Raw genomic sequence first — 27706 nt, 5'->3', positions numbered from 1 at the left:
CCGGGTGATACCCGGCCTCGCTCCGGCCCCGCCCCCGCATCTGAGCCCCGACTCCTAACCGCCTAGAGCTCCCGCCCCGCCCACGCACCGACCCCCGGCCCCACCCCCGAGTCCCCCCAGCCCCAGAGGCGGCCACGGGCTAGCGGTGGCGAACGTGGCTCGGCTTCGCTCTCAGCCTGGCCCCGCCCCAACCCTGGCCCCGCCCATGCCCCAGGCTCCTGCCTCTGCTCTGCTCTCGGCCCCGCCCCTCACCCAAGCCCCGGCCCTACCCCCGAGCCCCCGCAGCCCGAGAGCCCAGGCCCCGCCCCCGAGTCCCGGCTCCACCCCCGAGCCCCCGCAGCCCGAGCCTAGGCCCCGCCCCCGAGTCCCGGCTCCACCCCCGAGCCCCCGCAGCCCGAGCCTAGGCCCCGCCCCCGAGACCCAGCCCCACCCCCGAGACCCGGCCCCACCCCCGAGCCCCCGCAGCCCGAGCCTAGGCCCCGCCCCCGAGACCCAGCCCCGTCCCCGAGACCCGGCTCCACCCCCGAGCTCCCGCAGCCCGAGAGCCTAGGCCCCGCCCCCGAGTCCCGGCCCCACCCCCGAGCCCCGGCCCCGTCCCCGAGCCCCCGCAGCCCTAGAGCCGCCCAAGGGCTGGCGATGGCGTACTTGGCTTGGAGACTGGCGCAGCGCTCGTGTCCGAGGTAAGCTTGGAGTCCCGGCCGTCCGGCCCATGGTCGCCGCAGGATACCGCTGTCCAAGCGAAGGTCGCCGCCGTTGGAAGATCCTCCTTCCCTATTGTCTAGGTGGCAACAGGATTTTGCTTTGCTGGTTTTCCGGTGAGGTAGTGCTAAAAAGTGACCACCTCGCACGCGCGCCCTCCTGCACCGCTGGGCCCAGAGTGGTCAGGATGGGCGCGTCGGGAGGTCAGGGCTATGGTTCTGTGTCAGCAGTCCCCAAGGTCTCCGCCTGCCTTCGCGCACGCTCCCATCCTCCTGGGGCCGGACTCCGGGCGGGTGAGCCGCCCCAGCTGGGCACGGTGGTTCCCTGAGCACCCGGGCCTGCACTTCCCAGCCGGGCTGCTTCTGGGGTGCAAAGCGTCGCTTGCTAAAAGCGAGGTAAACGCAAGCCGTTATCACTCGTGTGGACTTAACGCTCTGCTTTTTGGAGAACACGTATGCTATAAAGTGAAATGGCCGGGTACAGAGTAACGGCTAAGAAGCACGCTGCACCTCCCTGGGGTCCCGGGAACCCGCACGAATCTGTGTATAGGGAACAAAACCGAAACACGGTGGTGGCCTTGAAGTGGTAGAATTATGAGTGATTTTCCCGACTTTATGTATTTTCTTAAATGGTCGTGTTTTTGCTATTTGTTTTTAAAACTCACGCTTTATTTAAAAATAAATTTGTTCCACATTTTGTGGAAACTTGTACATTTCGGCTTTCTGTGGACATTTTAAATTTTTCTTTCGTTTTCTACGTGGAATCTGCCATATAAGATGCAGTTTTTCCCTTTACAGAAAATCATTTTAATATAAAACTTACTCTAGGCTGATCTTACTGAATCAGTTACTAATAGTCCAAAGTTTGAACCTAGAGTTCATTGCACCATTTTCGAGTTACATAATTGTGTTTGTGTGTTAGGTTTGGGCTTTGTAACCTGTATTATTTTAATCATCTTTTTTGCCATTATCTCTACTATTCAGTGTCATCGTCGTGAACTCCATTTTTAGCTTGTGGCCTGAGTCCTGTGTATTGAAGTTTGCCACCCCACCCCCGCTCACTATGTGTGCTTAAAAACGTGCTGATCATCCCGCGGTGGTTGCTGTTTCTGCTCTGTTCCTGGCTGGGTGGTTAAACATACCCATAGAAAGGGGCACGCCTGCTGAGCCCCCTTCACTGACTCCCTTCCACTGCAGGTAGATTCCCTCCCATCTGCTGAGAAGGCTGTGGCTCTATCTGGAATGCCAGCAACTGCTCGTGTGTTCTTTTGAATATTTCTTGTATGTTCACATCCATTCTCCCCTCCTTCCACCTGTGTGTATGTTGGAACACCAGCTTCGCCAGCAAAGAGGCAAGAATTGACCCGATATAGCTTATGGCTTATCAGTGAGTGCAGAGGCTGTTTCAGGACTTTGGGACACTTCACTAAATTCTGTGCACTTTAGCCTTTTGGTTTCCTGCTGTCCACTGTCTTGCATGCACTTCACTTCTTGCCTTTGGCAAAATTTACATGGTCATTCCTGTTCTGGTTGCTTTTATCTTTAGTTGCTTACAGATACCTCCCTGGATGGTTACTTTTCCTTTTATTTAAAGTTACTACCGTTAGCTTCTGTATTGACTTATTATCTTGGAATCCTTACAGCCAATTATTTGCAGCCAGTTTGCTGAGGCAAGTATAAAGAAAATATCTATAGACAAACATGGCATTTTGGTATGTATAGGCTGGGAACCATTAGAAATCAGGCTGCAGAAATGTGAGGGTTGGGAACAAATAGAAATCAGTCTGCCTAATTGTAGTTCTCTGCAGGTCACTGGTTTCCCGGTAGTTCAGCTGCACATGAATAGAACAGCAATGAGAGCCAGTCAGAAGGACTTTGAAAATGCAATGAATCAAGTGAAACTCTTGAAAAAGGATCCAGGAAACGAAGTGAAGCTAAAACTCTACGCGCTATATAAGCAGGTAAATGCCTACGGTCGAACGTTATTTAAAGAATTTTGGGCAAATGACTTCTTAAATAAATACACTGTGTGTGTACTAAAATGTAGCCTTAACATTTTGGTTTGTCTTGCTCCCTCTTCTCTGAAGAGTGTATGTATGTGTGTGTGTATATATATATATATATGCCAGTTTTTTATATTAGACCTTGAAATACTATTAAGGCACAAAGTGCCTCAGTGTCACACCAGAGTAAAAGAGACTTACGAGATATAATATTCACATTTGTAGACCTTACTTAGCTCTTGATTAGAATAAATCAATTGAAAAAGGTATTTTTAAGACAATTGGGGAAGTTTTGAGTAAGGACAGAGTGTTAGAAGATACCTAGAAATCATTGTTAATGGTGTCAAGGTTATATAAGAAAATGTTGATATTTTTAAGAAATGCGTACTAAGGATATAGGGGTGAAATAGCATGGATAGTTGAAGTTCTCTAAGCACAAAAAGAAAAGGATAGATGAGGCCAGGCATGGTGGCTCACGCCTGTAATCCCAGCACTTTGGGAGGCTGAGGCGGGCAGATCCCTTAAGGTCAGGAGTTTGAGACCAGCCTGGCCAACAGGGTGAAACCTCATCTCTACTAAAAATACAAAAATTAGCTGGACTGGTGGTGCACACCTGTAATCCCAGCTACTTGGGAAGCTGAGGCAGGAGAATCGCTTGAACCTGTGAGGTGCAGGTTGCAATGAGCCAAGATTGCGCCACTGCACTCCAGCCTGAGTGACAGAGCGAGACTCTGTCCAAAAAGGAAAGAAAAGAAACAGAGAGAGAGATGAAGCAAGTAAGGCCGTTTGATAATTGTTGAACCTGGATGATGGGTATTGGGAATTCATTACAGTATTCTACTTTGGTATGTTTGGAAATTTTTATAACAAAATTTAAAAACTAAAGCGCTTAAGTTTCAATGCCAAAGACTTCCCTGGCATGTCTGCCTCTCTGGGCTCCTGTGTTATCTATTTTTCTGTTCTATGATGGGTATGAGCTTCTCTTTCATATGGGTGTGTATAGTAAAAAATTTAACCTTGCCCCAAAAGAGGTGTGGCTTTGCCCTCAGCTTCTGGGAAGTGAGTCTCTAATGACTGATAGGAGTGTCTTTATTTGCCTGGATTGTCTTAACCATGTGATTTAGGGTGGGGGCTTCAGGTTATACAGTCACACACGGGTGATGGAGCCCCACTAAAAACTCTGGACACCGAGACTGGATGAGCTGAGCATCTCTGGTTGGCAGGACTCCCTGTGTACTGTCACATCAATTCTGGTAGAGGTGCCCTATGCAGACTCCATGGGGAAAGGACAATGGAAACTCCACATTTACTCCATCCTGTGTGTGTCCTCCCTTGGATGATTCTAATCTCTATCCTTTCCCTTAATAAACTATTAATTGTGTGTTTAACAGCTTGCAGTGAGTTCTGGGTGTCTTTCTAGCAAATTGTTGCACCTGAGGGTGGTCCTGGGTGCCCTCCAGCCTTGCAATTGGTGTTAGCATTGAGGACAGTCAGGAGACAAGGGCAAGCCCTTATCCTGTGGACTATGTTCCCTCTAACTTCTAGGTTGGCCAACTCTTGCCAGATGACACTATCTCTGTCTAAAGAAATTCATAACCTCCTTTACTGCCTTTTTCTTTTTTTTTTTTGTTTTTGTTTTGTTTTTTTGAGACAGAGTTTTGCTCTGTCACGCAGGGTAGAGTGCAGTGGCACCATCTCAGCTCACTGCAACCTCCGCCTCCCGGGTTCAGGCAGTCCTTCTGCCGCAGTCTCCTGAGTAGCTGGAATTACAGGAACCCGCCACCATGCCTGGCTAATTTTTGTATTTTTAGTAGAGATGGGGTTTCACCATATTGGTCAGGCTGGTCTCGAACTCCTGACCTCAGGTGATCCACCCACCTCATCCTCCCAAAGTGTTGAGATTACAGGTGTGAGCCACCGTACCCGGCTTGTTTTTCAAAGACTCTTTCTTCTTTCCTCTTTTAGCTACCTGTATTATAAAATTTTAAAAATTTTAACAGGAATTTTAAATTGCTATTTCCGAAAAGTAGCTGAGTGAGATATTTTATTCATCTCAAAACACCCACTCCACCTAGCCTCAAAAATAAAATTTAATTCCTTTTTGCTTTTTACTTACGTGTTCTTCAGTTAGGTTTCCTAAGAACCAGTAGCTCTGATAGCCCCACCCTAGCCCCTCAGCTACAGCTTTGTTACCCAGGTACCAAAAGTCCACCACTGAATTAGTGGTGTTTTTTTTGTACCTTTAGATGGGCTTTTGGAATATGCCGTGGGTTTTCAAGTATTTGTTGACTAGTTTCTTTTAAGGATTGTTTGCTTGAATATTTTTATTGTTTGTGGAAAATGTGATTACCAATATAAAACTAATGAACCATTAGATTTTTTTAGAAAGTACTTCCCCAAAACCTTTATCCTGCATTATTTTCATAGACAGGCAGTTATAATTTATTTCCAGTCTTTTTTCTGTTGTTTGTGCATTTTCGGCAACAACATCAAAGAGACTGGAGGGGGAAATTCAGATCAATTTACATACCCTGTGAAAGGATTTGGGGGAGGCATTCATGCACTTACAGATTTTATGGATCTTAAATATTTAGGGGTCTAGTTTACATGGACATTTGAACATATTGCCCCTCTCCTTTTCACAGGCCACTGAAGGACCTTGTAACATGCCCAAACCAGGTGTATTTGACTTGATCAGCAAGGCCAAATGGGACGCATGGAATGCCCTTGGCAGCCTGCCCAAGGTGAGTTTACTAGTTACTGTGCTTTTATTTGCTGTACTTCTAAAGAAGTTTGGTGCTTCTCATTAAGCCATTATAAATGGAGTCTTCAAGATCTTGATGTGCTTCTATTCTTTCTTCATTGCAAGGTGTTAGTTATTAGCATAGTAACTTTCTCAAAGTGCTTATTCATTGACCATGGGCTGAGGTTGTTTGTCATCGTCCGTTCAGGAAGCTGCCAGGCAGAACTATGTGGATTTGGTGTCCAGTTTGAGTCCTTCATTGGAATCCTCTAGTCAGGTGGAGCCTGGAACAGACAGGAAATCAACTGGGTTTGAAACTCTGGTGGTGACCTCCGAAGATGGCATCACAAAGATCATGTTCAACCGGCCCACAAAGAAAAATGCCATAAACACTGAGGTAATGTTACCTGCCCACGGAGTTTGTCCTGTTTTACTTTCTTCTTCTATGTGTTTCACACAAAAGCTGTAGAGTTTCAGCATCATTCCTATTTTAAGGTATCTCTTGTTTGATTTGTGCAGGAAGGTTGGTAATTGTGGCTACTTCATACAACAGAGTTGAGCATTCATTGTTTAGAGTTTGTGAATTTCAGGTAGGTTCTGATATACCCAGAAGGCACTGTGATTTTCCTAATAATGGAAGCAGAAATAAATGAATATAAATGAAACATGTTGCTATGAGAGAATTTGCATAGAAGCCATCTAAGGTTGGTGTAGACTGCTCCCAGAAGTATCTTCATGTCACTTAGACATGAAAGTAAGTCTTTCTGCTTGCACAGGGGCTTCATTTTTTATAAGTATAGGGAGAAAGGAGAGAAGGACTTCATCTTAAACAAATTATCACCCAGCTCCGCTTTAAAGTAGCTGCTTCACTCGGTAACGTTAGTCTTTGAATCTCTCACTGAACTAGAATGATAACAAATAATAAAAACAAACAATAAAATAACTACCTTAGCCCCTTCTTCTTGAAAAAAATTATAGGGAATTAATTGGATGCTTGGTGCTCAACTGGGACTAAAATTTGAGAGGACTATGACCATTGGGTCAATAATCTCCATTGTGGCAGAAAGAGCACACTCACTTTAAAATCATCTTCAGAATTTCATGAAGTAGGATATGTGTCATTCAACTAATAAAGCATTTAATGCTCAAACTTTATTTCCACTTTCCCCTGACTCATTTTTCTACAACTATAATTATAATAGCTACTCTGTACAGAGTGTCTAATGAGTGCCAGCACCCTCCACACAGAAGGTTATTTAATTCTCACAGGGAGCCTACTGTTATCATTACTTAACAATAAAATAATTAGATTAAGAAGTAACTTGCTCAAGTTCACATAACAAATAAGCAGCAAAACCTAAATTGAAACCCTGATAGCCAGTCCTGGTGGCTCACCCCTGTAATCCCAGCACTTTGGGAGGCCAAGGTGGGCAGATCACTTGAGGTCAGGAGTTCAAGACCAGCCTGGCCAACATGGTGAAACTCCATCTCTACTAAAGATACAAAAAATTAGCTGGGCATGGTGGTGCGCACCTATAGTCCCAGCTACTCAGGAGGCTGGGGCAGGAGAATCTTTTGAACCGGGGAGGTGGAGGTTGAGCCAAGATCATGCTATTGCACTCTAGCCTGGGCCTCGCAATGAGACTCCATCTCAAAAAAGAAGGAAGGGAGGAAGGGAGGAAGGGAGGGAGGGAGGGAGAAACCCTGATAATCCATCTCCTAATCCTGGTCTCACCAGTTGGAAGGAAGGAACCCTGATAATCCATCTCCTAATCCTGGTCTCACCAGTTGGAAGGAAGGAACCCTGATAATCCATCTCCTAATCCTGGTCTCACCAGTCGCCCTGCTGTGTGGTGTTATCATAACTATAATAATGATAGAATGAGTTCCTTATCACTTCCCTCAGGAGAAATGCTTAAACGCTTATTCATATACAGTCATCCCTTGGTATCCGATGGGGATTGGTTCCAGGACCTCCGTATGGACACCAAAATCCGCGGAACCTGAAGTCCCCCATAAAAAGGCATAATATTTGCATATAACCTCTATATACACTCCCATATACTTTAAATCATCTCTAGAGTTATTATAATACTGAATACAATGTAAATGCTATATTAAATTGTTGTTATACTGTATTGTTTAGGAACTAATGATAAGAAAAAAAGGCTGTACATGTTCAGTATAGATACAGAATTCTTTTCCAGGTATTTTTGATCTGTGATTGGTTGAATCCATGGATATGGAACCCGTGGATACGGAGGGCCAGCTGTTTTATGTAAAGTCCATGTGTCTTTTCCAGTATATTTGTATCTATAAGTATCAGCCCTCTTCATCATTTCTTTCCCACACTGAAATCTCATCTAAGGTTGAAATTGCACCTGTTTTAAATGCATTAAAAGCTATATAGCTGCATGTCCAAGATTTTCAGAAATGTTGCTGATTTAAAATTTTGAGGCACCTTCCTTGAATACCATTACAGTGTCTTGAAAATTCCAGCCTTTTGGCAGTCACTAACACTTCCCAGACTGCCAGGGGTTTCCTTGAGGTCACAACAGAGACGTTGCTTTCTAGAAAGTTTCCTCTGACCACCTCCCACTCTGCCCACACTAGATAAGCCTCAGCACCTCCTCTGAGTTCCCTGCTACTTTGTACTTTCCAACCCCCTCCTCATTTGAACATGTTAATTCCAAATTGAACATGTTAAGTCCTCTGTTAATTCCAAAAGCTCAAGGACTATTTCTTTCGTGGTCCCTTTTGGAAAAAAAAGTGGTTTATAGCCTGCAGCTCCTGCCATAGCACCAGGTACATAATATGCACCAAGTAATTGTGAAAGGAATAAAAATTCCTTCAATTATATTGGTCCACCTTTTTGGTTATAAAATACAACCAAAATAAATGTTAGGCACTTTGCTGAGAGCAAGCTTGCAGCCTGACATTTGGTGAGTTCATTGATTGATGATTCCTGTGTTCAGAGTTCTTTTCTTTTCCTTGTCTTCCCATTACACAGATGTATCATGAAATTATGCGTGCACTTAAAGCTGCCAGCAAGGATGACTCAATCATCACTGTTTTAACAGGTAAGACATTTTCTCAGGCATCCTAATTAAATTTCTATTTTGAGGGGCCTCTTAATAGATAGGAAATTGAGTTAAAAAGCTCTAAGACCTGGAGGCCGAGGCAGGTGGCTCCTGAGGTCAGGAGTTCGAGATGAGCCTGATTAACATGGTGAAACCCTATCTCTGCTAAAAATATAAAAATTAGCCGGGCATGGTGGCACACACCTGTAATCCCAGCTCCTCAGGAGGCTGAGGCAGGAGAATCACTTGAACCTGGAAGGCAAAGGTTGCAGTGAGCCGAGGTCGCGCCACTGCACTCCAGCTTGGGTGACAGAGTGAGACTCTGTCTCAAAAAAAAAAAAAAAAAAAAGGCTCTAAGATCTTTTCCAGTACTGTCATACTCTGATTTATAAATATACAAAAAATGTTTAAAAAAACACAGATACCCACTCCTTCGCAATTACCCAACATCAATTAAGACACATATGTCCACCAAAAGACTTTTACAGGAGCAGTCATGGTAACCTGATTTATAACGGCCAAAACCAGAAAACAAATGTTCAAAAACACATGGATGAATAAACAAATTGTTCACTATTTGTACAATGGAATACTCAGCTATAAAATGGAATAAATGATATACACAAGAATGTGGATGCATCTTTAAAACACAGTTCAGCAAAATAAAGACAGGAGTGTACATATTGTATGAGTCCATTTGTAGAAAGTTCTACAGTAGACAAAAGTTCTTCTCTATGGAAATTGAAGTCAGAAAGTGATTGCCTTGGAGCAGGTGGGATGGGATAGCTAGGAAGGAGCCCACGGGAAACTTCTGGGGTGATGGAGATGTTCTGTATCTTGTTTTGGATGGTGATCTTGTGGGTATTTAATTATTAAAACTCATCTAAATGAACATTTGAAAACTGGTTGTTTTATTGTATATAAATTATACTTTAATTAAACACACACACTCAGAAACATACTTTCAGTGGCTCTTAGAATAAAGGAAAAACTTCCTCATGGGATCTACAAAGCACCGTCAGGTCTATTCTGCCAGTCCTCATCCTGCACCGACTTCCCCCTGGCTTTCTCTGAGTCAGCTACAGTGGCTCTTATTTCATCTACAGTGGGGATAACCTCTCCAAAGAGCCTTTGCACAGGCTGTTCCTTTGTGTAAACTGTTCTTCCCAGCCCTCTTTTTCTAGCCCACCTGGCCTCTCCTTCAGATCTCAATTCAGTTGTCCCTTCCTTAGGAAAGTTCTTTCCTGAACTCCCTGATTAGACCAACCCTCCTGGTACATACCCTCATTTCATGATGCACCGCTCCTCTATTTCAACAGTAGCATTAGCTACATTTATCGGTGTGTTTTTATAGATCAGTGTCCAGCGTACTCACTAGTTTGTAAGTTAGGGCAGGAACCATCGCTCGTTCTCCAGTGTATTTCCTGTGCCTAACCATAGAGTTTGGCATGCAGTAGATACTCAAGAATTATAGGATGATTGAATGAGGGATCTGTTGATTTTCTTACTTATAGGAAATGGTGACTATTACAGTAGTGGGAATGATCTGACTAACTTCACTGATATTCCCCCTGGTGGAGTAGAGGAGAAAGCTAAAAATAATGCCGTTTTACTGAGGTAAGAGTAACTGACCTTTGTCTGATCCCAGAGGGCCCGTTCTTAGTCATCAAAGTGGTATTTAGTTGAGCAAAAGTGCAATATCTGCTTCTCTGTGTCAGTGCAGTTAATTGTGACTTTGGACAAACATATTTCTCTAAACTGCCTCCATCCATAGGTGGGCATTCATTCTTTCTCTTTGACCTCTGTTACCTGTTCATCCTGCTGGTCTCATGAGATTTGACTGGAAAACATAAAAGTGAGCTATAGTTGTAAACAAAATTATCTTGCATTGAGGCAGAGGAATTTAGCAAATTCTCATCCAGCCAGAGGAATGGGAGATTTCCATGAATGCTGAAAGTAGGAGACTCAGAAGAGTCTTGTAAACACAGGAGGAGGTCATGAAGGCTTTCCTCGTTATTCCTGCCAAATCTGTAACTCCCACTTGCTGTGATATTGCAGCATGTGTTCACTCACCTAACCTAATCTCTAAGACTGCGGCTGGTTTACAGCCCTGAACTCACTGTCCAGAATACAAGATTCAAACCAGGGTTGACCCATAGGTCTCACTGGTTGGTCTTCCATCCACTGCCATTCAGACGGATGCCCTGGATGAATCTGGTGCGGAAGACCAGGGGAGTGGCAGGACAGGGAGGCACTGCTGGTGGTGGCTATGGAAATACCCAGCCTGACAGAAGGCTTTATCTCAGAGTCAGACTGTCTTGCCCATGCTTCAGTCATGCTGCTTTGGCACATTTAATGATTTCGTGTTTCCATTTCTGTAGGGAATTTGTGGGCTGTTTTATAGATTTTCCTAAGCCTCTGATTGCAGTGGTCAATGGTCCAGCTGTGGGCATCTCCGTCACCCTCCTTGGGCTATTCGATGCCGTGTATGCATCTGACAGGGTAAGTCAGCTCCTAGAAAGCAAGAGGTCAGGCAAGCAGTGCGAGACGAGAGCCTTTGAATCCTCCTTCAGCGTTGCCAGTCATAAGCAGGTTACATGTTGTTTGTGGTAGAATTAACTGAATTTAGATTTTTCCCAAAGCATTAGGCTAATTTGACTGATTTTATTTTTCCTTCATTATTAACTTGCATTTTGTTGTGAACATTGTTCCAACTCTGACTGTTCCGGATTCTAGTCAAATTCCACAATAGGTATACAGCTTTCATGTTATTCTGAAATATTCAGGAGACACTTGAAAATTTGTTATGGGAGGGAGGAATAGCATCTTTGCAGGTTGTGCAAGGGATTATTTGATCCTTTTTACTGAGTAAATGGATTTAGAATTTTAGAACGAGAAGGAACTGTGAGCATTATCTACTGTCACTCCCTCCTTTGCAGATAAGAAAACTGAAGCTCTGAGAAGTTCCTTGCCCAGAACACAATTCAGCCTTGTGTTCACCATTGCATTATACAGATTTTAGTTTTTATTTTTACTACAGTAGTAATATATATGTCATAGTGGAAAATAAAATTTTGAAAGATATGAAAAAGTACCAAGAAAAGCTACAAGGTAAAAATCACTCCTTATCTTGCCACCTAGGGATAACCAGTCCTAACGTTTGGGTTATTAACTTATCTTGTTTAACCAGTCCCTGACTGCTGGAACCCTAGGCTGTTTCCAATTTTTATCATTACAAGCACCTAATAACCACCTTTAGGGTATCAGATTGTCAAGTGACTTATGCTTATGTGATGGTAAAATGTGCTGATGATACAGCCTTCTAGGAAACATATGGTTTTTACCACTGAAGAGATTTCTAGTTTTGTTCAGAGGTATTTTCCCCACTGATAGACAGGACGATATAATAGCATCCTTAATTCTTTGAATTTTCTTTTGCTGGATTCCATTGAACCAGATTGGATGTATTGACAGACCTAATTCTTATGAATAATTTTCCCGCAAAAATAGCAAATGAGATTCTAGGTGCCAGGCTGCCCAGCCTTTGTAGGTAGAAGTTTCTGTTCAAAGGCAGAAATCAATGTCTTTGTTCACAGTCTGTGTATTAGATGACTGATTAGTCATTGACCTGCTTTTAACAGGGACTGGGTCAATGGTTCCTGACCTAAAATTGGGGATCTCATTCTTTAATACTTGGAGGGCAAATATTGTATTTGAATCTTGTTCTGATTCTCCCACTGAATTGAAAATTACTTTCAATATACATCATCCTTATTTCTTTTTTTTTAAGAGATGGGAGTCTCACTCTGTCACCCAAGCTGGAATGCAGTGGCACGATCTTGGCTCACTGCAACCACCACCTCCCGGGTTCAAGCGATTCTCCCACTCAGCCTCCTGAGTAGCTGGGATTACAGGTGCGTGCCACCACATCGAGCTAATTTTTTTGTATTTTTAGTAGAGACAGGGTTTCACTGTGTTGGCCAGGCTGGTCTCGAACTCCTGACCTCAAGTGATTCGCCTGCGTTGGCCTCCTGAAGTGCTGGGAGTACAGGTGTGAGCCACTGAGCCTGGCCTGCATCAACCTTTTAAAAATTTTGATGACTTCCGTCTTATGATATAAATTGTAATAAATGTTGAAATCAGAGAACATATATACATAATATATATAAAACATATCTATTCTATATATATTATATGTATATTGCATATATATATTAAATGCTAAAAAATTTGGCCAAAAGTAAAATTTATTTGTCAAATAGTGTCTTCTGATAAAAGTTTACCCAACCAAACAAATCAAGCATCATTTAAAATAAAGGAAATTGAGGTGGGCAGATCACCTGAGGTCAGGAATTCAAGACCAGCCTGGCCAACATGGTGAAACACCATCTCTACTAAAAATATAAAAATTAGCCGGGCTTGGTGGCGGGTGTCTGTAATCCCAGCTACATTGGAGGCTGAGGCAGGAGAATTGCTTGAACCCAGGAGGTAGAGGTTGCAGTGAGCCGAGATCGTACCACTGCACTCCAGCCTAGGTGACAGAGTGAGACTCTGTCTCAAAAAAATATATAAGTAAAAAATAAATAAAATAAAGGAAATATGCTAAAGGAAAAGGCTGTAGAAAAAATTGTTCTATAAGATTTACCATTATTGGCTTCAAGAATAAATATCATATTAAATGATGGGTTAATATTTAACCCATATAACCAAAATATTAATCAGTACATTTAATCTATTTTGTACTGTGGGCAATGGTTAATAATGCCTATTAGCTCTGTCAGCAAATGATACATTTCCTGTGTGAGTTAAGAAAAAGGTAGAAATCATAACAATAATAAATCTTTGAGTGGTCACTGTTTAGGCACTCTATTCACGTGCATTATGTATATTATAAATATACGCATACACACACACGTATTCACGTAATGTACAGAGTAGCCCGATGAAAGAAGGACTTGGCCAGGCACAGTGGCTCACGCCTGTAATCCCGGCACTTTGGGAGGCCAGGGCAAGTGGATCACCTGAGGTCGGGAGTTCAAGACCAGCCTGGCCAATGTGGTGAAACCCCTTCCCTACTAAAAATACAAAAATTAGCCAGGTGTGGTGGCAGGCGCCTGTAGTCCCAGCTACTTGGTAGGCTGAGGCAAGAGTAAGGCTGGGCAACAGAGTGAGACCCTGTCTATAAAAACAAATATTCTCCTCCAATGTGGCAAAAATAAGTTTTACAATCTAGGCTGGGCATGGTGGCTCATGCCTGTAATCTCAGCACTTTGGGAGGCCAAGGCAGGTGTATCACTTGAGGTCAGGAATTCGAGACCAGCCTGGCCAACATGGTGAAGCCCCGTCTCTACTAAAAATACAAAAATGAGCTGGGTGTGGTGGTGCACGCCTATAATCCCAACTGCTCGGGAGGCTGAGGCAGGAGAATCGCTTGAACCCGGGAGGCGGAGGTTGCAGTGAGTTGAGATTGCGCCACTGCACTCAAGGCTGGGCAACCGAGCAAGACTCCATCTCAAAAAAAAAAAAAAGGAAAGAAGGATTGGTTCCCATTTTACAAATGAGAAAACTGTGGTACAGAGAGGGTAAGAAACTTTCCCAACGTCCCTAAGTAGTCTGACGCCAGAGCCTAAACCCTTAACTCCACCTGCTGCTCTCTTTCTGAAAATCAGCATTTTAAATGCTGCTTATTGGCAACTTTGCATGTACCTGTTTGTGTCCCTTTAGCTGTTGTTGGCAGTTTTCTCTGTTTCCTGCTTATATTCCTTAGGCTGTGTCTTCTGGGTACATTTTTTTTAATAAGTTTTCTTTTGGATAAAAAAAGAAGATAAATGACATTAGCAGAAACTTTTAAAACTATTGTGATTATTTTTACGTATATGCTGCATATGTTATAGATTTATATCTTCTAACAGTTATGCAGTAAAAACAGCAGCGTGTCTGATTGTAGGAAATGAAATCTAAATATTCTTTTACATATGAATTTTAAATTAACATGCTTTCATAATTTATTCATTAAGAAACACAAAAATATGTCTTAAATGTAAAAAAAAACAAAACTAAAAATGACTATATACTAAATAACCAATATTGAATTAATTCCAGTAGTTAAAGCCAACCAAAAAAACCACTGGGGCAAAATCAAGACAAATGACAGATTGAGGAAACAGTTTTTCAACTCATGTAACAAAAGCTGATCTCTCCACAATATTTTTTAAAGTTTGTCTATAAAGCGATAGATCAACAAGCTAAAATAAAAATGGGCAATGGTGAGGAATGAATAGGTCAGACAAAATGAAATATAAAGGGCTATTAAAACCATATGAGAGAAACCACTGAGAAAATGAAAAGATAAGCCACAGACCAGGAGAAAAGATTTGCCTGACGCTCTAATAAAAGACTTGCAATCTGAATGTGTATCTTACAACTATATAATAGGAAGGTAAACAGCCTAACTTAAAAAAATAGTGGAGAAAATATCTTAACAGTTGCTTCACCAAAGAAAATATACGTATGTCTAATAAGTACATGGTAAGAGACTTAATACCATTAATGGTTAGGGACATGTAAATTAAAACCACAGTGAGACCCCACTACATACCTACTAGCATGGTAAAATGAAAAAGACTTTCAATAGCTAGGTTTAGTGAGGATGTGGAGCAATTGGAACTTTCATACATTGCTGGTGGGAATGTCAAATGGTACAACCACTCTAGAAAACAGTCTAGCAGCTTCTAAGCTAAATATACATTTACCACACAGACCAGCCATACCACTTAGGTATTTACCTATGATAATTGAAAACAGATTCACCCAGTGACCTGTACACAAGTGTTCCTAACTGCCTTTTTGTTGACATTATCTGAACATTTTTATTTTTAAATTTTTTTTCAGTTTCATTGAGGTATACTTGACAAATAAGAATTGTACAGTCAGGTGCTGCATAACAACATTTTAGTCAATGGCAGACTGCATGTAAAATGCTGGTCCCCTAAGATTATAACACCATATCTTACTATACCTTTTCTTTTTTTTTTTTCGCTCTGTCACCCAGGCTGGAGTACAGTGGCATGATCTCAGCTCACTGCAGCCTCCTCCTCCTGGGTTCAAGCAATTCTTGTGCCTCAGCCTCCCGAGTAGCTGGGACTCCAGGTGCACACCACCACACCAGGCTAATTTTTGTATTTTTAGTAGAGATGGGGTTTCACTACGTTGGCCAGGCTGGTCTCGAACTGCTAACCTCAGGTGATTTGCCCACCTCTGCCTCCCAAAGTGTTGGGATGACAGGCATGAGCCACCACACCCGGCCTACCTTTTCTATGTTTGATATATTTAGATACACAAATGCCATTTGTTATAACTGCCTAGAGTATTAAGTATAGTAACATGCTGTCCAAGTTGGTAGCCTGGAAGCAGTAGGCAATACCACATAGCTAGGTGTGCAGTAGTCTGTGGCATCCAAGTATATGTAAGTATACTCCATGGTATTGGCACAATGACAAAATTGCCTAATTATGCATTTCTCAGAACATATCCCCATTGTTAAGCAACACACGACTATATATATTTAAGGTGTTCAACTTGTTTTTCATAGCAGCCTTCTTCATAGTAGCTTTTCATGTGTTGCTAGTGGCAGTGTCAAATAGTACAACCATTTGAATGCTAGAAACAACACCAATGGCATGAACTGGTGAATGATAAACATATTATTGTACATCCATACAAAGGAATACTACTCAGAAATAGTGAGGAACAAACTACTAATACATACAACAGCATGGTGACTCTCAGAAGTCAGACTCAAAAGGCTACAGAATGTAGGATTCCACTTATACAACATTCTTAAAAGTCAAAACTGTAGGGACAGAAAACAGATTAGCAGTTGCTTGCAGGTGGGAGGGAAGGACTGACTACAGAAGGCCCCCGGAACCTTTCCGGGTGGCTGAAATGTTCCCCATGTCAGTAGTGGTGGTGGCTATGTAACTCTCTATTTGTTAAAACTCATCCAACTATACGCTTTTAAAGGGTGAATTGTGTGTGCATATTAACCACATAATCTTAATTTTTAAATAAATATTATTAAGTATTGTGAAGTTATAAGCAAATTGTGATTTTTAAAAATAACACATGAAGCCAGGCATGGTGGCTCACGCCTGTGATCCTAGCACTTTGGGAGGCCGAGGCAGGTGGATCACCTGAGGTCAGAAGTTTGAAACCAACCTGGCCAACAGGGCGAAACCCCGTCTCTACTAAAAATACAAAAATTAGCCAGGCATGGCAGCGCATGCCTGTAATCGTAGCTGCTGGGGAGGCTGAGGCAGGAGAATCGCTTGAACCCAAGGGGTGGAGGTTGCAGTGAGCCGAGATCGCGCCACTTCACTGCAGCCTGGGCAAAAGAGCGAAACTCTTTGTCTCAAAAAAAAAAAAAAAAAAAAATCACACATGAAAAGATGGTTTTCTTTTCTCTCCTGCCCCTGCAGGCAACATTTCATACACCATTTAGTCACCTAGGCCAAAGTCCGGAAGGATGCTCCTCTTACACTTTTCCGAAGATAATGAGCCCAGCCAAGGTAACTTTTGGAATGTTTAAATATAAAATTTTATGAGTCATCTCAAGAAAGAAGGAAGAGTAATCTCATATACTCTCCCTTCTTTCCCTTGGTAATATGGACAAAAGAGAAGCTAATGATTTGCTTTTCAACTCTAAGAGTTTTACCAGTGGAGGAATCAGGCTATGGGAAGTATCTGCTATGCAGGAAAATTAGAAATTCTCTCTGCAGTTCCCAGAACTGGGATCCTCCTCTTCAGCTGGCTGCTTAGTGCTAGCTGCACTGCAAGCAGCACAGAACCTCAGCCTTGCAGCTGTGTGGCATTAGTCACTTGAAGGACCAGGGCTGTGCCAGCCTCCCTTGGTCCCCTGAGTTTGGAGGCCACTCGGTTCCTTTATGGATGACCAGTATCTCCTAAGGAGAGACATGATGACGTCTTCACTTTCAGAGTTACAGTAAGTACCAACAGATGGGAGGTTTTGTGGGGGCTCACGGCTGCCAGAGCCACCCCCAGTCACAGCAGCCCTTCCATCAGCCTGCTCACGGGTGTATTCTCTCCCGGGCTGGTTAAGTGGCTGCTCAGGTCTTTCACTGTGTTTCCTAGTTGCCCACGCCCTGTGGCATGACTCGAAGGGGATTGTGACAAGACTAGAAGCTGAGTTACAGGAAAAGGCTTAGCAAATATTGCTGCAAGATCTCAAAGTGGGGCAGTGGGAATTGAGCCTGTTTTCATTGCCTATTAGGATTTTGTTAAAGACTTATATATGTATGTTTTTACTCTCATTAGGCTATCACATACCCTGAATTGAACTTGGGAAGGGGGCAGAACTGACTCTACAAGTCTTGGAGCATTTGGCTATTAGAGCATTCCTTGGCTGGGTGCAGTGGCTCACACCTGTAATCCCAGCACTTTGGGAGGCCAAGGCTGGTGGATCACTTGAGATCAGGAGTTCAAGACCAGCCAGGCCAACATAGTGAAATCCTGTCTCTACTAAAAATACAAAAATTAGCCGGGGCATGGTGGCGGGCACCTGTAATCCCAGCTACTCAAGAGGCTGAGAATCATTTGAACCCAGGAGGTGGAGGTTACAGTGAGCCAAGATCATGCCTCTGCACTCCAGCCTGGGCAACACAGTGAGACTCTGTCTCAAAAAAAAGAAGAGCATTCCTTTTCTGGAAAAGAAATTGCAAATGGAGAGAGGATATCCACTTAATGTCCTCAGTTTTTTCGGAAGCTAACTATAAGTCTTTGCTTTCCTTTAGTCAAATAGAACTAATTTGAGTACCAATGCAGGTAAAGAAAACTCTCAGAGCCAGATCACTGGGTAGTTTCCAGAGAATGGAATTTTGAAAGTTTCTAAAGGTTGACCCAATGACCGTGATTTTTCTCTCCTTTTTTCCTCTTTAAAGTAATAGTTGATAGTGTATCAAATGGAAAATCATAGCTGCTGTGGGTTATAGAATCAAGCATCTGCTTCAGATCATTTCTGCCCTGGACCCCCTGATCTTGCCCCTCCAACAACGACACACAGAAGCAGCAGCCCTTATAGACCTTCCCAGGAGCCTGTCTCAGCACACAGTTTGCAAACCATTGCCTATTGAGGTCATCAGTTTCTCCCTTACTGAGAAATACCAGCAACCTCAAAAGACCATGAGTACATCTCTCTAAGCCTCCTGAAAGCAGTTAACTGAAGCCTTGTTTTATTAAGTTAGTATCTTAACCTTGCTTCTTGCTTTTCATTTCAGGCAACAGAGATGCTTATTTTTGGAAAGAAGTTAACAGCGGGAGAGGCATGTGCTCAAGGACTTGTTACTGAAGTTTTCCCTGATAGCACTTTTCAGAAAGAAGTCTGGACCAGGCTGAAGGCATTTGCAAAGCTTCCCCCAAATGTTAGTATTCATCTTTTACTTCTAAGAATCTTGAAAATGATTTCCTAAGGGAAAATTTTATTTGCCTTCAGAGAATAAGTCATAAAAAGCCCAAGACACATCTTAGTTACCTCTAAGCACATCTAAATTTGGAATTAAAAAATAACTGTAGTAATGTTGGAAATACAGTACTGATTTTTACAAAACTTATCAAATAGACCTTCCATTTCTGTGTGGGGACAGAGGGGCAATTCTGTATGGGGATTACTTGAGCAGGATGCTAGGCAGTATTTGCTGAGCACTTTTACTTTGGAATCCAGGTGAGAAGCGTGGATTAGCTACTTTGAGAGTCTTATTGTATAGCACTTTTGTTTTTGTATGTGGTAGTGAGTGACTGATTGCTTTTATATTCTTGCTATTCAAAATGTAGTCCTGGAGCCAGAAGCTTGAGCAGCTACCTGAGGCTTTTTGGAAATGTATTATCACAGGCCTGCCCCACACCTACTGAAGTGATTTATATGCACACTGAATTTTGAGAAGCACTGTCTTATATTACACATGCAGCTTAAGATTTAACAGCATTAGGGCCGAGAACGGTGGCTCACGCCTGTAGTCTCAGTACTTTGGGAGGCCAAGAAGGGCAGATCACCTGAGGTGAGGAGTTCAAGAACAGCCTGGCCAACATGGCAAAACCACATCTCTATTTAAAAAATACAAAAATTAGCCAGGCGTGGTGGTGGGCGCCTGTAATCCCAGCTACTCTGGATGCTGAGGCAGGGAGAATTGCTTTAACCCGGGAGGCAGAGGTTGCAATGAGCCAAGATTGCACCACTGCACTCCAGCCTGGGCGACAGAGTGAGACTGTGTCTCAGAAAAAAAAAAAAAGATTTAACAGGATTAAATGAACATGGGAGAAACAAGAACCAGAATCATAGAATAATCTCACTCCTATTAGATTAACTCTTTTTTTTTTTCTTTTTGAGACAGAGTCTCACTTGTCACCCAGGCTGGAATGCAATGGTGCGATCTTGGCTCACTGCAACCTCCGCCTCCCGGGTTCAAGCAATTCTCTTGACTCAGCCTCCTGAGTAGCTGGGATCACAGGCATGCACCACCACAACCAGCTAATTTTTGTATTTTTAGTAGAGATGGGGTTTCACCATGTTGGCCAGGCTGGTCTTGAACTCCTGACCTCAAGTGATCTGCCCGCCTCGGCCTCCCCAAGTGCTGGGATTACAGGCATGAGCCCACATCCAGCCTAGGTCAACTCTTAACCTTATTGTTGGTTTTGTTTTTCCAGGCCGTGAGAATTTCAAAAGAGGTAATCAGGAAGAGAGAGAGAGAAAAACTACACGCTGTTAATGCTGAAGAATGCAATGTCCTTCAGGGAAGATGGCTATCAGATGAATGCACAAATGCTGTGGTGAACTTCTTATCCAGAAAATCAAAACTGTGATGACCACTACAGCAGAGTAAAGCATGTCCAAGGAAGGATGTGCTGTTACCTCTGATTTCCAGTACTGGAACTAAATAAGCTTCATTGTGCCTTTTGTAGTGCTAGAATATCAATTACAATGATGATATTTCACTACAGCCCTGATGAATAAAAAGTTTTGTAAAACAAGCTTAAGAATTCACACAGGTGTTTGGTAGTAGAGAGTCTTACGTCTTTTGACATGAATCGTTGTTGCCAGGAACACTGGAACATGGTGCCTGGGGTCCTACTTTGAAAAGCACTCACAGCATTACAGGCTGAAGTCATGTCTTTGAATGCCACTATAGCACTTTGACGTCCACAAACAGTGACTGACTGAATTGGGCCAAATGCTGACAGCCTACAGATCACTGACTTGAGGTCTTCAGTGGGTTGCATGTTCTTTTTCAGCCATCTAGCAAGGGAGCAAAATGGAAGGAATAGTATTACTAGAAAACAAATAAGAATCAAGAATAAGAATAAGAACCCAAATAAGAATCTTAGTTGGGTTTTTTTGCACAATTTAATAAAGAGGCATGAAGGGAAAACTGGGTCATTTCATAGGAAAGCAATGCTCTGTATGAGTAATTGTTTTCTTATTTGTTAGAGTCCCATTCTTGTTTAATGTGGTACTTTATGAAAGGCATCCCTGCAAGCTGCCTTGATTGTCCTTGTAACACCCTGTTTTGATTTCATAGCTATCACTTGACAAGGACTGAGGGTGTAATTCCAAGGGCTACAGAAAAGGATGGGATATTTTGCTTTTCTTAGTCTTCCTTTTGACCTTTTCTTCAAGGTCAAAGTTAGCTAACTCACCAAATCTCTTAACTTTTTAGTTCTAAATTTTTTATTCCAGTAATTGTAATCCAAGATGTTCAGTTTTATAGAAAATATAAGAATAGAAATAAGCATTAGTTTCAATTGAGCAGTTACTAGTGCTTAATGCCCATTATCATATTTTATCCACCAAAAACAATGCCAAAAATTAAAAATGAGGTAGGTCTGTTGCTACTACCCATTTTCAAGTAGGCATCCCGAGGCATGGAGATTAAACTAGCTTCTCCAGAGTCAAACTCCCAGTAAATGTCAAAATGAAGATAAAAATCTAGGCAGAGTTCTCATTCCACAATGGCAGCACAAGCCAACTACTGCCCATTCCTCCCACAAATTACAACTAAAATCTCTAGAAGAAATACGAAAAAGAACTACTTGAGCATGCTGAAATTAATCAAAAGCAGGTGGATTGTGAAAGGGTGTCAAAATACAGAGAAGCAACTGCACAAGGATAAGTTTCCCAGATTACGAGAAATAAACACAATTGCTGGAATCTAACTCCTGAGCGTGGTATTAGAAGTAAGGCAAAACTGCAATTACTTTTGCACCAACCTAATACTTTTGCCTCAGAGGCACACCCCTATTGTGGGGTGGTGCTGCGGTGACCATGGAGTGGCCAGCCAAATAGAAGTTGAAGAAAACAAAAACACTTTGAAAAGGAAAAGGGCCCTCTGGGGGCTAAAGAGTGAAAGCAAGAAGAGAATCCCAGAGCCAAGAGAAAGAAGCTCTAATTCTGTGTATGAACCTAGATAAGTCTGATTCATAAGTGAGACAGACTCAAACCAGCATAGCAAAGGCTTTGCGAAGTGTACTGGGATTTTAACCACCACCCACAGAAGATCAAGACAGCTTGGAGTCTGAACCTAACCAGATTGATTTCTTGCTAAAACAAAAACGGCATTTTCCAGATGATGGTAACATGATCCACAAAAACATAACTTCCATCCAATGCCACAATATAGTAAATATAGTAAATATCCAGGATCCATATGACATAATATTGGATCCATCCATACAATAGAATATCTAAGGACCTGAGAAGAAGCTGTCATATGGATCCAGGATCCATATGACATAATATTTACAAAATGATGTGACATAAAAAGAAACATGGAAATGTGAACACTTGGACAGAAGGAGCAGAGTGAAACTTGTTGCAACATCCTGGCCTGTCTGTGGGCTGCCTACAGAAATGGTGTCTGTAATGTCCGACTCAGATATCAGACTGGAGACAGCAAATAGTTTTGATTTCAGGCTGGAAGCCACAGAAGGCAGTGGTGAGCAAGGCAGCACATGAAAACTACACAGGGATTGCTGCCCTGTGGACTTCTGAGGGCAAGAGATTACAGAGGAATACAATAGAATATCTAAGGCCCTAAGAAAAAGCTGCAGTGAGACTGTTTAGGAAATGAAGACCTTTAAAATCACCTGTGATGGGGACAGGGCGCACACACACATTCACAGGAAGGAAGCATGCCTAGAAAAGACCTGAGAAGACCTGGACTAATCTCAGATTAGTGAAGACCTCATGGACTTACAAATTAGTGAGGTCTTACATGCCAGTCTGCAAAGACTGGGAGAGTGGCCATATTTTTTTTAAATACCCAATTTTCAAAAAAAGATCATAAGGCATGCAAAGAACCAGGGAAAGATGGCCCATTCAAATAAACAAAACACATCTCCAGAAACAGTTCTGGAAGAAACACAGGCATCAGGCTTACTAGACTTTAAAACAACTGTCAGCCAGGTGCGATGGCTCATGCCTATAATCCCAGCACTTTGGGAGGCCAAGGCAGTCAGATCACTTGAGGCCAGGAGTTTGAGACTAGCCTGGCCAACATAGTGAAACCCCATCTCTACTAAAAATACAAAAAAATTAGCAGAGCATGGCGCTGCACACCTGTAATCCCAGCTACTCAGGAGGCTGAGGCATGAGAATCACTGGAACCCAGGAGGCAGAGGTTGCAGTGAGCCAAGATCACATGACTGTGCTTCAGCCTGGGCAACAGAGTGAGAGTCTGTCTCAAAACAACAACAAAAAAACCCACAACTGTCAAATATACTCCCAGAACTGTAGAAAAACATGAACAAAGAACAAAGGAAAGTCAAGAAAACATATGAACAAAATGAGAATATCAACAAAGAAATTATTAAAAAAATTATTGAGCTGAAAAGTACAATAACTGATTTGAAAATTTTATTAGAGGAGTTCAACAGCAAACTCAAATAAGTAGAAGAAAGAATAAGCAAATTTGAAAACAGCTCATTTGAAATTATTGAATTTGAGAAGCATACAGAAGAAAAAATAAAGTGAACAGAGGCTTAGGGACTTATGAGATGCCATCACACTGACCAATATATGCATAATGGGAGTCCCAGAAGGAGGTGAGAAAAATGAGAAGAGAGACTATTTGAATAAATAATGCTGAAAACCTGCCAAATATGAGGAAAGACATGGATATACAAATCCAAGCTCAATGGTCTCCAAGTAGGACAAACCTGAAGACACCCATACGAAGACACATAATCAAAGCTGACAAAAGTGCAAGATAAAGAGAATCTTGGAAGGCATCAAGAGAAAAGTGACTATGTACAAGAGATCTGCGATAAGACTATCAGAGTATTATTTCAGCAAGAACCTTGGAGACTAGAGGCAGTGGGGTGATATATTTAAAGTGCTGAAAATTAAAAAAAAAACTGTCAACTGAGAGTTCTATACCTGGTAAAATGTTTCTTCAAAAATGAGGGAGAAATTAAGACATTCCCATAAAAACAAAAGCTGAGGGAATTTATTATTACTACACTTGCCCTACAAGAAATGTTAAAGGAAGTCCTTCAGTTTGAAATGAAATAATGCTAGATAGTAACTGGAAGACAGATGAAAATATAAAGTTCTCCAGTAAAGGTAAATATATGAACAAATGTAAAAACAGTATTAATGTAATTTTGGTTTATAACTCCACTTTTGATTTTCTACAGGATTTAAGAGACAATTGCATAAAATAATTATGAATCTATGTTAATGGATATATAATATTAAACGGTATAATTTGTGACATCAATAACATAAGGGGAGAAAAGCTTTAAGGAAGTAGAGTTTTTATATGCAATTGAAGTTAAGTTGGTATCAATTAAGATAGATCATCATAACTCTAGGATGTTATATGCAATGCCCATGGTAAACACCAAGAAAATATACGCAAGCAGAAGTGAGAATCAAAATATGCCATTACAACAACTTTAAACATGAAGGAAGGCAGTAATCAAGGAAATGAGGGAGAAAAAAACCTGTAAGGGACAGAGAAAACAACAAAATGGCAAAACTAATTGCTTTCTTTTCAGCAATTTAAATGTAATTGGATTGAAAACATATCAAAAATCATAAGTTGGCAGAGTGGATATAAAACCAGGATCAACTATATACTGTCTAAAAGAGTCTCACTTTAGATCTAAGGATATGAGTAGGGTGAAAGTGGAAGGATTAAAAAGATATTCCATGCCAATAGTAATAAAAAGAGAGCAGAAATGGCTATACTAATTGACAAAATAGACTTTAAGTCAAAAACTGTTAAAAGAGACACAGACATAATATAATGCTAAAAGTCTCAATTTACCAAGAAGATATGACAATTATAAACATATGCACTAAATATTAGAGCTCCAAAATGTATGAAGCAAACATTGACAGAATTGAAGAATAAATGGCTCTACAATAATAGTAGAAAACTTCAATACCTCCACTTTCTTCAGTGGATAGAGAACCAGGTAGAAGATCATAGGGGAATATAGGACTTAAAAAACACTATAGACCCACTGGACCCAACAGACACATACAGTACACTGCACTTAACGACAACAGAATATGTATTTTTTAAGTGCACATGGAGCATTTTCCATATGTTAAGCCATAGGACATCTTACTAGATTTAAAAATTGAAATACAAAATATCATTTCTCATCACAATGAAATGAAACTAGAAGTTAACAGCAAAAACCTGGACAATTCACAAGTATGTAGAAATTAACACACTTTTAAATAACCAATGGGTCAAGAAAAATCACAAAGAAAAAATTTAAAATATCTTGACAGAAATGAAAACATGACAAACCAAAACTTATGGGAGGATCTGAAAGCAGTGCTAAAATGGAAATTTGCAGCTGCAAACACATTAAGAAAAAAGAAAGATTTTGAATAAACAGCCTAGATTTACACCATAAGAAACTAGAAAAAGAACAAACTAAATCCAAAACTAGCAGAAAGAAGGAAAAAATAAAGATTAAAGATAAATAAATACTAGCAATGAAAATTCCAAAAACGAAATTGAGAAAAACCATTCAAATTATAATAACATCAAAAATAACCAAATTTAGGAATGAGTTTATCCAATGAGGCATAATACTTAGTGAAAACTACAAAACATTACTGAAATAAATTACAGAAGACATATAAATAAATGGGAAGACTTCACATGTTCACGGATTAAAAGACTTAGTATTATTGAGATATTAATACTACCCAAGGTGATTTGCAGATTTAATGTAATTCTATCAAGGTCCCAACAATGTGTTTGCAGATATGTAAAATGTATTCTAAAATGCATATGGAATCTTAAGGGACCCCAAATAGGCATAATTACCATACAATCCCACAATTCCACTTCTGGGTATGTCTTAGTCCATTTTTCTTGCTATGATAGAATACCATAAACTGAGTAATTTATAAAGAAAATATATTTATTTGGCTCTTGGTTCTGGAGCCTGGGAATCCAAGATGGAGGTGCCACATGTGTGGTAAGGGTCTTCTTGCTGCATCATATCATGGCAAAGGCATAGCATGTCAAGAAACCACACACGTGAAACAGAGAGAAAAAGGAGATTGACCTTCTGACATACTAACCCACTCCCACAATAATGGCATTAATCCACTCATGAAAGCAGAACCCTCATGACCTAATCACACCTTAAAGGTCTCACCTTTCAATACATCACATGGCAATTAAATTTCTTTTTTTTTTTTTTGCCACGAAAAGATTGTTTTATTCCATGAAAATATTCTCAACAGAAAACACTACCTTTAAATGAAGGATTTACCATTAAGAAATCAACATGTGCATAAAAAGAGTAAAAATTACCAAAAAATTAAAGATTTTTTGGGACATTTCACATGTTTAAAATTTAAGAATGATTTAAACTGTGCAAATACAGATGTCTTTCCTATTGTAATAGCCCACATACAGGTTGCACTATTCCACGTCAAGGAACTTGCCTGCTACGGAAGCAAATCCTGCTTTTAGAAAAACAAACAGTGGCTTGAAAAGAACAGTTAGTCCTTACAAGAAAGTCTTAAACTTTGCCCTCTGTGGCTGTTAACCAAAAAACCATAAGCATTTCAGGCTTTGTACAGAAGACATACACAGCCAGATCACATTTCCTCCTCATTGCTAACTTTTAAAATAAAAATAGCACTAGATTTTAAAACTACTTCATGTAGTCTGTCAGTACTGAATAACGTCACATTATATAAATAACCCTGTAACGAGATTCAGTATCTAAACTTTACAGTTTACTAGCTGCAAAGGTAATACACTATATGTCAGCTGTGTAACAGTGGTGACTTGATCTTATGAAGGCAGTAACTTTCACACAATTGTCATTCAGCTTTAGTAAAACTGGTAGTATGATTCAAATAACACTGGGAAAAAGTTATTAAAGCAGTCACACAGCTTCTAAAATATTGCTTAAAATTCAATAATACACAAACCATTTCACATTCTTTCTCCCCTCAAAACAGTAAAGAACCAAATTAATGAAGATTCAGTGGTACAAATAACCCCCCACCTGCCCCATCTCCCTATTACAACACCACTAAGAACTTAGTTAAGATACAAGTCATTAACAGAATCACAAATGCGAGGCAGGACACCATGAGCAACAGGAGCACTAACAACAATATATTTACAAGTATAAACATATAGAAATTCCATTTTACAAGTAAAAGTGCACATAGATCATTACAAAGTTTCACTAGATTTTATCAGGTTCAAACAAAAGCATCACGTGGAAACATTATCACTGTAATTATCAAACAGGATTGTCATAACCCCAAATAAAAAGACAATTGGGGGAGGTCCATAAAACTTCTCATAAAAACACTGAAGAAATTAAAATGGACTTGGACATGTCTTTAGTTTGATGCATAAATCTGAAGATGCACCACTGTATATGGTAGAGCTCTAATAGACACCTACCGAGGCTACGTCAGCAGCTGCAGCGGTGCTGCCGAGTTAAAGGAGGTCGCACTGAGCTGACACATGAAGCCCTTGGTGGGATACTGTAGTGGTGGTGTTGGCGATCAACAGATTTTATTCACAAACAAAATCTGTTTTATTCACTTAAGAGCTAGACCGGGTGATTTATTTTGCAACTCTCTTTAAATCTATTTAAATAGATTATGTGCTA

General features: G+C 41.1%; 2 protein-coding genes across 9 annotated transcripts in view; one reads left to right on the top strand and one right to left on the bottom strand.

Moving 5' to 3' along the window:
* Positions 1-556: 556 nt before the first annotated feature.
* On the top strand, positions 557-20576 carry ECI2 (enoyl-CoA delta isomerase 2). Of its 5 annotated transcripts, XM_019029329.4 has the most exons (11): positions 587-680; positions 1683-1895; positions 2497-2659; positions 5347-5445; positions 5653-5841; positions 8455-8524; positions 10039-10141; positions 10906-11026; positions 17002-17091; positions 18817-18960; positions 20240-20576. In XM_019029329.4, the coding sequence occupies exons 3-11, from the start codon at positions 2537-2539 to the stop codon at positions 20393-20395; spliced, it is 1095 nt and encodes a 364-aa protein (XP_018884874.1). In that variant the 5' UTR covers positions 587-680; positions 1683-1895; positions 2497-2536; the 3' UTR covers positions 20396-20576. The 5 variants fall into 5 exon arrangements, with proteins under 5 accessions (XP_018884872.1, XP_018884873.1, XP_018884874.1 ...); XM_019029327.4 differs by lacking the exon at positions 1683-1895 and having other exon boundaries at positions 557-680; XM_019029328.4 differs by lacking the exon at positions 1683-1895 and having other exon boundaries at positions 570-680; positions 2507-2659.
* Positions 5451-27706, bottom strand: part of LOC101130624 (uncharacterized protein C6orf201) — a 51405-nt gene continuing 29149 nt past the window's right edge. The window contains exons 3-7 of one of the 4 annotated variants that reach the window (XM_063707296.1): positions 20606-20828; positions 14231-14328; positions 10157-10364; positions 5852-6071; positions 5451-5728 (exon numbers count right to left, since the gene is read on the bottom strand). In XM_063707296.1, coding sequence (XP_063563366.1) covers positions 14317-14328; positions 20606-20828 — 235 coding nt within the window. In that variant the 3' untranslated portion in view covers positions 5451-5728; positions 5852-6071; positions 10157-10364; positions 14231-14316. The remainder of the gene's footprint in view (positions 5729-5851; positions 6072-10156; positions 10365-14230; positions 14329-20605; positions 20829-27706) is intronic. The other 3 variants (XM_063707297.1, XM_063707298.1, XM_055390975.2) reach the window with 3 other exon arrangements.

The sequence above is a fragment of the Gorilla gorilla genome, chromosome 5 (assembly GCF_029281585.2).
Source record: "Gorilla gorilla gorilla isolate KB3781 chromosome 5, NHGRI_mGorGor1-v2.1_pri, whole genome shotgun sequence".
Classification (NCBI taxonomy): Eukaryota; Metazoa; Chordata; class Mammalia; order Primates; family Hominidae; genus Gorilla; species Gorilla gorilla.
Note: the sequence above shows the minus strand (reverse complement) of the source record. Positions and strands in the feature narration are given on the sequence as shown.

What these genes read in the sequence shown, in the direction of transcription:
- ECI2 (XM_019029327.4), top strand. Translation starts at nt 637, where the DNA reads ATGGCGTACTTGGCTTGGAGACTGGCGCAGCGCTCGTGTCCGAG. An exon ending in GCGCAGCGCTCGTGTCCGAG is followed by an intron (nt 681 to 2,496) that starts GTAAGCTTGGAG and finishes GCCTAATTGTAG; the next exon opens with TTCTCTGCAGGTCACTGGTT. An exon ending in AAAATGCCATAAACACTGAG is followed by an intron (nt 5,842 to 8,454) that starts GTAATGTTACCT and finishes CCCATTACACAG; the next exon opens with ATGTATCATGAAATTATGCG.